Source organism: Nannospalax galili, unplaced genomic scaffold (genome assembly GCF_000622305.1).
Source record: "Nannospalax galili isolate Female #2095 unplaced genomic scaffold, S.galili_v1.0 scaffold612, whole genome shotgun sequence".
Lineage (NCBI taxonomy): Eukaryota > Metazoa > Chordata > Mammalia > Rodentia > Spalacidae > Nannospalax > Nannospalax galili.
In genome coordinates, this window is record NW_008333388.1 from 47,232 (window position 1) to 56,177 (window position 8,946).

Consider the following 8,946-nt stretch of genomic DNA (forward strand, 5'->3'; position numbering starts at 1 on the left):
AATTGGGTTGTGGGTGGTAAAGAGGAGCACAGACAGGGGAAGGAGTCTAAGTGTGATCGAAATATATTGTATGAATTTCACAGAACTTCAACTTTGAAATCTAGTAGAGCATGAAAACCAAAAACTATTGATTAAAAGAAACAAACACAGAAGGTGAAGTAAAAGGAAGAAAAAAGAATAAAGAAAGCCTCCAGGATTTATAAGACACATCAAGAGAGCTGACATTTGTGTCCTAACAGATACAGAGAAGACAGAAAGCTTATCCCAAGAAATCATGACTGAAGCATCCTGAATCTGGGGAAAGAGATGAACATTTAACTGCAGAAAATTTAAGCTTCCAAACATGTTGAACCCACAGGACAGTACACCAGGACATATTATCCACAAAAAGTTAAATAGCATAGTGTTACCACAGAAACAGATATGAATGCAATGATGTGGAATAAAGTTTTCAGAAAGAATTCCACATCCACAAGTATGTGAGAGGCACAAACTGGACTCAGTGAATTACAAAAAAGCTTATGCAGTCATCAATTACACAGCTCAAAAACCTATAGAAGAAGAGTTTGATGTTTTCCCACATGGAAATGGTAGTATTTGAGGAAATGGAGATGCTAATTGCCTACTTTGACCATTACATACTGTACACGTTCAGTGAATTACATCACTGTACTTCACAAACATTATAAACATTGTATGCCTTATAAAATCTTTAAATCATGAATTATAGTTAAACATTTTACAAAAAGAAAAGTAACTAAAGGTGCTGACCTCTGCTGCAATTGAGAGCCCATAATAAAAAAGAAAGATTGACCATTTGGTTTCCTATAATTAGGTTCATTTGTTCCCAATTTAGAGACTCTAAAGTTTGGAAATATTCCAACAGATGTGGTTTTGCTTTTTTGCATATTAAGCTTCACTGACCAAGAGGAACCTCAGGTCCCCAGACGTGAATAAAAGCCTGATTCCCCATCGCTGACCACCTTCCAATGCTGCTGGCCACACAACCATGAGATTCCATTCCTTCCTGTCTGTCCTCTTCCTCTTTGTGATGGTAACACAGAAAGGTAAGCTGGTAAAATGGCCACAGAGATAGGTTCCTTAGGAGGCTGACTGAGGTGCACAGTTGTACTTTGGCCCTCATAATTCCGATGTCAGTGGCATCGGCTTCAGCATTCAGAATCCAGCGTCTTCAAAATTGATAAGATCAATCAATTTAAACTGTTGTTTTAAAATTTATTCATTATTTTTATTTTATATGTATGGGTACACTCCCTGCATGTATGTAAGTGCACCTGTATCATGAAATGCCCAGGGAGGTGAGAGAAGGTGTCAGTTTGCCCTGGAACTGAAGTTACAGACAGTTGTTAGCCACCATATGAGTGCTAGAAATCAAACCCAGGTCCTCTGCAAGAATAGCCAGTTCTTTTAACCACTGAGCCATCATTTTTATTTTATATATATGGGTACACTCCCTGCATGTATGTAAGTGCACCTGTATCATGAAATGCCCAGGGAGGTGAGAGAAGGTGTCAGTTTGCCCTGGAACTGAAGTTACAGACAGTTGTTAGCCACCATATGAGTGCTGGAAATCAAACCCAGGTCCTCTGCAAGAATAGCCAGTTCTTTTAACCACTGAGCCATCTCCCCAGCCCCTGATTTTACTTTTATAACACTGTAGCTAGAACCAAGTTTCTTTCAATCCAAGTCATTTTTGTTCCCATCAATCCACAGGTGTGGGTAGGGACATTAAAGAGGTAACACTGATTTCTGTTGGACTCTTGCTTCACAATCTCTTAACTAGATATTTAGTAAACTAAGGCTATGCTCTGCCATGTGTAATAACATAGAAGAACCTGGAGGATATTATGCTCAGAGAAATAAAGCCAAGAACAGCAGAAAATACCACATTATTCCACGTATATGAGGAGCTGAAGCAGTTAAACTCATAGCTCACTTCACTGTAAAGTTCACCTTCTAATGCAGCACATGGCATAGGGTAGTACCAGTCTCTACTTATGAGATGCTATTTTTAAACTGCCCAAACAGCTTGAATGTTAGCTATGCAGTACTTGGAGAAAACAAACAATTGGTGACACCTGAGATTGTCTTCCTGGCTGCACAGGCAACACACACACACACACACACACACACACACACACACACAAGAAAAAGCATGACAACCTTACCTGATGTACTAAAAACATGGCTGGATTGTCAGGCTGCCATGTGCTGAGCATGCAGTCTACACTCTGAGCAGACAAAGCAGCCTCCGGGCTGAGACTTCAGTTCTTACATGGAAAGAGAGCTGCTTCCTCTGTCTTCCAGAATAGTCTTAGCAAGCAGAGATCGTATTCCAGGATGTGATCCGCCTCCCAGGCATTCCATCCTCTTTCAATCTGGAGCCTCTGAGTTTAGGGCCCAATAGCCTAATCTAGAGTGTGACATCAGACGGTTTCACATCCAGGCTTCTATCAAGGGTGAAAGAGTCCTACGACACAGGTTGGGAGCACTCAGTTCCAGAAGGCTGTACTTGTTTGTCTGATTATGGATATTTTTCCAGGAGTACAGAAACAGTAATGATTGCCTGGTGCTTAAACATAAAGTGACAACCACAAAAACACTCACAGTCAAAAAAATCAATCCAGCTATTAAAAGTCACAGAAGTTCAACCTCAAGAAGTCAGTCAAAGCTGGTCTACTGCAGAGTATTTAAAACAAAGTCCAGGCAGTTGGACACAGTGGTCAGGAACCAGCTTCAGTTAAGAAACGTAAGCAGTCGGGTGTGGTGGCGCACACCTTTAACTCCAGCACTCAGGAGGCAGAGGCAGGTGGATCTCTGTGAGTTCAAAGCCAGCCCGGGGCGATAGGGAGACCCTAACTAAAAAAACAAAAACAAAAACATTAGCAAAAGTGTCTCCTTTATGTAACACCCACTGTGACCCCCAATGGAAAGAAGGGAGCTTGGTGGTGCTAGAAAGGAAAGAGGAGGACACTGTAATGAAGGAAAACTGGATGGAAAAGCACATGCTTAACTATGTTCTCAAAGGCCAAATTAATTCAGAAAACATATGTATGTGGATATATATGTATTTATATTCTTAAATATCTACATATTTAAGGAAAGCTTTCAGGTCTGAGAGGCATTCTCTCCATGCATGTATATATAAAAGGCATTGAATAACTCAAAAAAGTTGTTTCTTATAGCTTTCTGAAGTGGGAAGATTAGTTGGAATGGAATCAGGACTGGCAAATTTTCTATGAAAGGAGTTGGAGATGAGATAAATGCTGTCTAACATCAATGATGTCAGCACAGGTAGGGAGGTGGGAAAGTAGATCCTTGTGTTGCAATGGCTTCTTGGTGCAGATGTCCTTGTTAGCCCAGAATGTTTCACTAGAGAGGAAATTTAGCAAAACGTAAACACTTCCCTGTACTCAAATGCACTGCCCAGAGCGAGGACCGTATCTTTAAAATCTCAGAAATCAACCTCAGGGGCATGTGTCATTCCAAGCTCTTACTCCTTCTTCCCTCCCCCAAAAAGGAAAGGAAAAAGAAAAAAAGACACTGCTTTTGTGTAAGCATCTGATCTTTCCATGTACATATCATGTCTCCCATCTGAAGGCCCCCTTTCTGGGCGCTATGGTTTCATGTGCATTTAGGGGACTTTGAAAATAAATTAATGATGTCAAATTTCTTCCTGTGCAGGAAAGACTGGCGTTATCCCAGGGGAAAGGCAGTGCATTTTGTTGAAAGGGAGATGCAAAGATATGGCATGTACGTCCACAGATGATACCATCGGCGAATGTGATCAGGAGAAAAAGTGCTGTCGGAAGTGGTGGATATTTGAGCCGTACCCAACACCAGTTCCTAAAGCGAAGTCTCCTTAGATGGGCGAAAACTGTAAGCCTTTCAAACACTAGAAAGCATGGGCAAGTTTGCAGTCTTCTGTGTAACTAATCTCGCTTTCCTCCCATGTCTGGAAATAAATGTCCTGATTCCACAGTTGCTGGCCACTGGGGGCACTTCTTGATGCACACTCAACCCTCCTAAAATCTAAAAGTCAATAAAAGGAACTGAAGGGGAATCCCCTGGCTGCTTCAGAATGTATTTGAACACCTCTGGTCAACATCTTCCTTTATTTAAAAATTATTTGGGATTTGCCATAACAACCCTCATACCCTGAAAATATTTTTAAAAAATGAGTGTCCATGAAAAAAAAGATAAAGGAAAAGCTTTAAATGTGTAAAATAATGACTATGAAGTAAATAGTGTTTGATTTTCTACTATGGAATATAAGCAATCTTTCCTCCTCTGGTTCTGAGAACAGTAATGTTTTTCCGGGCTGGGAATGTAGCTCAGGAGTAGAGCACCTGCCTGGAAGTTGCCAGCACCAGGAGACATAAAAATAACTTTTAGGGGCTAGAGAGATGGCTAGCAGTTAAGAGCACTGGTTGTTCTTGCAGAAGACCCAGGTTCAAGTCCCAGCAACTACATGGCAGCTAACTACTATCCATAACTCCAAATCCAGGGGCTCCAACACCCTCTTCTGTCCTCTGTGGGCATTGTATGACATGGGTGCATTTACATACATGCAGGCAATACACTCATATACATAAAAATAAAATAATAAACAAAATTTTTTAAAATATTTTTTACTGTCAATAAGATCTAATTTGAGACTATGGGTAGAGGTCTATGAATCATGTGGCTTTCCTAACACTGCACCTAAGAATTGAGCACATGGGTTTTGACTATAAAATGCAATCTCCCCCCAAAAATGCAATCTCAAATGATAGAACACAAACTATTAAAATCCGAAAAGATTAAAATTCCTTAAATCTATTCCAAAATGTTTTTAAAATCATAAAATACAATAATTCTAGAAGAAAATAACTTGAAATTTTCTTTATAAAACATCTATTTACATAAAAGGGTAAATGTTTTATCTGTGAAACTTAAAAGCATGACAGAACATTTTACAAGCCAGTTAATACCATCAAATGCTCAAGATTAACACGCATGTTTTTACATACTAATGATGGCCACATAGGTATAGCAATTATGAACAAATCAGATACACTAGTAAAGACATCAGAGTAAAGTGCATAAAGGCATACCATTGTGCTGATAATTTTGTGCACCTAGCTTTACTGCAATTGTCATCTAAGATATCATGATTGACACACAAAGTCTACATCAAATGCTCAAGATTAACACGCATGTTTTTACATACTAATGATGGCCACATAGGTATAGCAATTATGAACAAATCAGATACACTAGTAAAGACATCAGAGTAAAGTGCATAAAGGCATACCATTGTGCTGATAATTTTGTGCACCTAGCTTTACTGCAATTGTCATCTAAGATATCATGATTGACACACAAAGTCTACTAACACGATCAGTCAAGAGACAGTTGAATCCTCATCACACATGCTGTCACCCAAAGACCCAAAATCCTAAGAAGTTTTATCTTTCACAAATGCAGTTGCACAAAGCAACTTGATCTCTCCATTCACTGATGAAGTGCCATCGTTTCCGTGTATGTGCACAATACTGAAACACAAAGTCGGAGCTGTGATAAAGCGTCCACAGAGTCAATTTTGCAAAAAGAAATGCATTAAATGAATTAAAGATCTCTTAAAGTCTATGCAGTTAATTTATATCTCCAATACTGGGAAAATTATCCAAAGTTGAAAGACAGAACATAAACACTTAAAAATAATTCTAACAGGCTGGAGAGATGGTTTGGTGGTCAAGGGCACTTGCTGTTCTTTAAGAGGTCCTGAGTTTAGTTCCCAGCATCCATATCAGGTGGCTCATGACCACCTGTAACTCTAGATCTAGGGTATCTGACAGCCTCTTCTGGCCTCCACAGGCACCCACACACATATACAAATTACAAAAACATGCTAAAAATTTAGGGTAGTAGAGGGAAAGTTTTTTTTATTTTATGTGTATGAGTGTATTGCCTGCATGCACGTAAGTGCACCTGTGTCATGCAATGCTGGTGGAGATCAGAAGAGGGTGTCAGATCCCCTGGAACCAGAGTTACGGATGCTTGTTAGGCGCCCTGTGGGTGCTGAGAATCAAACCCAGGTCCTCTGCAAGAACAGACAGTGCTCTTAACATATGAGCCATCTCTCCAGCCGCAGAGAAAGCTTATTTAAAGAAACTAAAAACAATGTTGGGCATGATATGCTGGCATAGGCCTATAATTCCAATACTTGGGATATAGGAGCAAGAAAGAATTAGGAGTTCAAGTGAGTTCAAGACTTGAGCTACATGAAACTTTGTTATAAAACACATAGAAATAAAAAGGAAGGGAGGGAGGGAAGGAGGGACAGTGGGAGGGAGAGAGGGAGGGAGGGAGGAGAAAGAAAAATAATGAAGGAAGGAAAGAAAGATAGAAAGAAAAAGAAAGAAAGAAGAGAGGGAGGGAGGAGGGAGTGAGGGAGGGAGGAAGGAAGGAAGGAAGGAAGGAAGGAAGGAATGAGGAAGGAAGGAAGGAAGGAAGGAAGGAAGGAAGGAAAGAAAGGGGAGAGAGGAAGGGAAGGAGAGCTGACACAGAAGTTATTATATTACAGGTAAAGGTAATGGGTTCCTGTGTGGAGGCAGTCCATGAGAGGCGGCCAACATTCAAAGTCATTTACATCAACTGTGTCTTGAAGTCCTGCATCATGATGATTAGCTACTGTCTTTTCCTTCATGGAGTGGTTGTTTTTGCAGAAAGCTTCACATTCATTTTCTGCATGGCTCCTTTTGAAAGCCTTCTATGATTCAATACACAACAGCGTAAGGACTCCGTAATGTCTTCTGCATTGCCTCAGGCACGTGGGGATCCATTACTTATCCTCTAATATACAGACCCAGATCTGGCAGAAATACTACTGCCTGTTGAACAACTGCACTCTTTCCTCCATGCCTTCTTATCGCACTGTTTACATAGTTATTCCTAACCAGAGGGTGATGTCCAGTGCTTGTCCTTCAAGCAAATAGTCCTTTAATTCACTAAAAACTTGGAATTTCAACAGCTGGAAGGAATGCCAGCACATATCAAGGAGACTTTTTTTAGATTTATTTAATGTGTGTGTGCCTGTGTGTCTGTGTGTATCTGTGTGTGTGTGTGTGTGCATCAGTGTGTGTGTGTCTGTGTCTGTGTGTATCTATGTCTGTGTGTCTGTGTACCCAAGGAAGCTAGAGAGGGCATTGGATCCCGTGGAGCTGGAGTTTCCGACGTTGTGAACCATCTTGTGGGTACTGGAAACCAAACTGTGGTCCTCTGGAAGAGCAGCCAGTGCTCTGAGCTGCTGAGCCATTTCTCCAGCCTCAGGATTTTGGGGTTTTTTTGTTTTGTTTTGGTTTTGTTTTGTTTTTGTTGTTGTTGTTGAGTTTGCGGGGTGTGTGTGTGTGTGTGTGTGTGTGTGTGTGTGTGTGTGTGATATGTGCACGTGCCTGCATAGGCCAGAAGAAGGCATCAAATTCCCTGGACCTAGAGTTGCAGTTGTGAACCACTCAACATGGACACTGGGAACCAAATTCGGGTCCTCTGGAAGAGCAGTAACGGCTCTTAACCACTTAGCCATCTATCAGACCCCTCCTTATCAGACTTCTAGGCAGAAATTAAAGTTTTAAATTAAACTTCAAAGGACAGATCTCCTTAAAGGCATGCTAAAGCCTAAAGCATCAAAATACAAGTGAATTACTGCCTGAAATGAAATCTTCCTGTACTGAAGTCCAGTTTTCTTTTAAGCCCTGAAAAGCACCATAATCTGTTCCTTATCTCCACCTCAGTTAAAGATCTTTCAGTGATTTGAGACGATTTCATTAATTTAATATCCATTCCTGTGGTCTTCATTTTCGTCTCTGAGCAAGATGAATTGGCTATGAGAATGGAGAAAGACAAGAATGAAAGAGAAGGAGGTGGCTCCATCCACAAAGCCCTCCATGAAACACAAGGACCTGAGTTTGGAGTCCCAGAACCCACATAAAAAGCCTGGCGTGGTGGCACAGGCCTGTAACCCAAGCCTGAGGGTCGGGAATAAGGCAAACAGATTCACCCTTGAAGCTCATTGGCCAGTCATTCTAGGCAAACTGATGAGATTCAAGTTTAGTGAGAGACATTCAGAAAACAAAGATTGACAGTGAGAGCACTGCACAACCACCTCAGGCCCTGACACATGCACGTGAACACACCACGTACACACACAGCATCACACACAACAAATGAATAAGAAACAAAGTGTTTTAATGGATGAAACGAAGAGACTCAAAGAAGGTAAAAAGAGGGACTGGAAAGATGACTCAGCTGTTGAGAGCACTGGCTGCTTTGGCAGAGGACGTGAGTTTACTTCCCAGCACCCTCATGGAGGCTCACAGCAATCCATAACTCCGAATCCAGGGGATCCAACGCCCTCTTCTGACGCTGTGGGCATTGAACGACATGGGTGCCCTTACATTTAGGCAAAACTGTCACACACATAAAATAAAAATAAAATTAAGCTCACCTCCCTGTGCTTCCCTGGGCTGCACAACCCGAGCACTGGCTGCTTTGGCAGAGGACGTGAGTTTACTTCCCAGCACCCTCATGGAGGCTCACAGCAATCCATAACTCCGAATCCAGGGGATCCAACGCCCTCTTCTGACGCTGTGGGCATTGAACGACATGGGTGCCCTTACATTTAGGCAAAACTGTCACACACATAAAATAAAAATAAAATTAAGCTCACCTCCCTGTGCTTCCCTGGGCTGCACAACCCACCAGCCTCTCTTCTGGGTAAGTCCATCTGCACCCTAGGAGCCTTGACTCCCCCAGCCTCTTTAACCCTCCCCCCTCCCCTGCCCATCTCTCCTCCTAGCCTGAGTACTGTCCCATTCCTTGTCTTGGCACCCCAGACACTGGGGAACCACCACTGCTTCCTGATTCTTTGCATCCAGACCAACC

The 8,946-nt window shown here is 41.7% G+C and overlaps 1 protein-coding gene across 1 annotated transcript; it reads left to right on the plus strand.

Annotated features, from left to right (window-relative positions):
- The first annotated feature begins 1,009 nt into the window (after positions 1-1,009).
- Defb130b (defensin beta 130B) lies at positions 1,010-3,887 on the plus strand. Its single transcript, XM_017796907.1, has 2 exons — positions 1,010-1,067; positions 3,706-3,887. The coding sequence occupies exons 1-2, from the start codon at positions 1,010-1,012 to the stop codon at positions 3,885-3,887; spliced, it is 240 nt and encodes a 79-aa protein (XP_017652396.1).
- The last annotated feature ends 5,059 nt before the right edge of the window (positions 3,888-8,946 follow it).

Excerpts from the sequence above, each read along its gene's own strand:
- Defb130b (XM_017796907.1), top strand. The coding sequence starts at position 1,010 with ATGAGATTCCATTCCTTCCTGTCTGTCCTCTTCCTCTTTGTGATGGTA. Across the intron at positions 1,068-3,705 it reads TGTGATGGTAACACAGAAAG|GAAAGACTGGCGTTATCCCA; the intron begins GTAAGCTGGTAA and ends CTTCCTGTGCAG.